Source organism: Odontomachus brunneus, unplaced genomic scaffold (assembly GCF_010583005.1).
Source record: "Odontomachus brunneus isolate Ranch 3 - 2012 unplaced genomic scaffold, Obru_v1 Obru_scaffold_155, whole genome shotgun sequence".
Classification (NCBI taxonomy): domain Eukaryota; kingdom Metazoa; phylum Arthropoda; class Insecta; order Hymenoptera; family Formicidae; genus Odontomachus; species Odontomachus brunneus.
Window position 1 is genome coordinate 11,685 of NW_022639605.1, and position 615 is coordinate 12,299.

Consider the following 615-nt stretch of genomic DNA (forward strand, 5'->3'; position numbering starts at 1 on the left):
AATAATAAAAAATTATATATTTAATGCTAAAAGTATACTTTTACAATGACATAATGAAACTCATAAATGCATATATTTTATATATACACACACACACACACACACACACACACACACACACACGCACGCATACATTTAATACATCCAAAATATACTTCATATTTTTTCTGATACTTAAACCACTATTTATAGTTCAATCATATATCTAAAATTGTTTTAAATTTATCTTCAAATGCTCTATAGCCAATAAAATGATCTATACAATATTTGAAAATGAATTTTAGACAATCTTGTATATAGGTGATTTTTGGCGATCGTTTGGTACATATACCTGGTCATTAGCCTAATTTACATCAAACATTTAATATATGTACTAAATATCTATACAGTATAAATGTCAAAAATACAATTCTAGAGACGTCGCAGAGATATCTGAATATCTTTGGAAGATATTTTGGATATTTATGTTGTATGAATATTTAATACATATATATAAAATGCTTGATGTAAACTTGCCCAATAACAACTTGGTACATATACCAAACGATCGCCAAAAATCGCCTTATAAGATACTATAAATACCGGCCATAAATTAATATTAAAATATTATAAATA

The 615-nt window shown here is 25.5% G+C and overlaps 1 protein-coding gene across 1 annotated transcript in view; it reads right to left on the bottom strand.

Annotated features, from left to right (window-relative positions):
• The window catches only part of LOC116850779 (putative nuclease HARBI1), a 5,337-nt gene extending 4,998 nt beyond the window's left edge, over nt 1-339 (bottom strand). The window contains exon 1 of the mRNA XM_032829423.1: nt 332-339. Coding sequence (XP_032685314.1) covers nt 332-339 — 8 coding nt within the window. The remainder of the gene's footprint in view (nt 1-331) is intronic.
• Between the last annotated feature and the right edge of the window lie 276 nt (nt 340-615).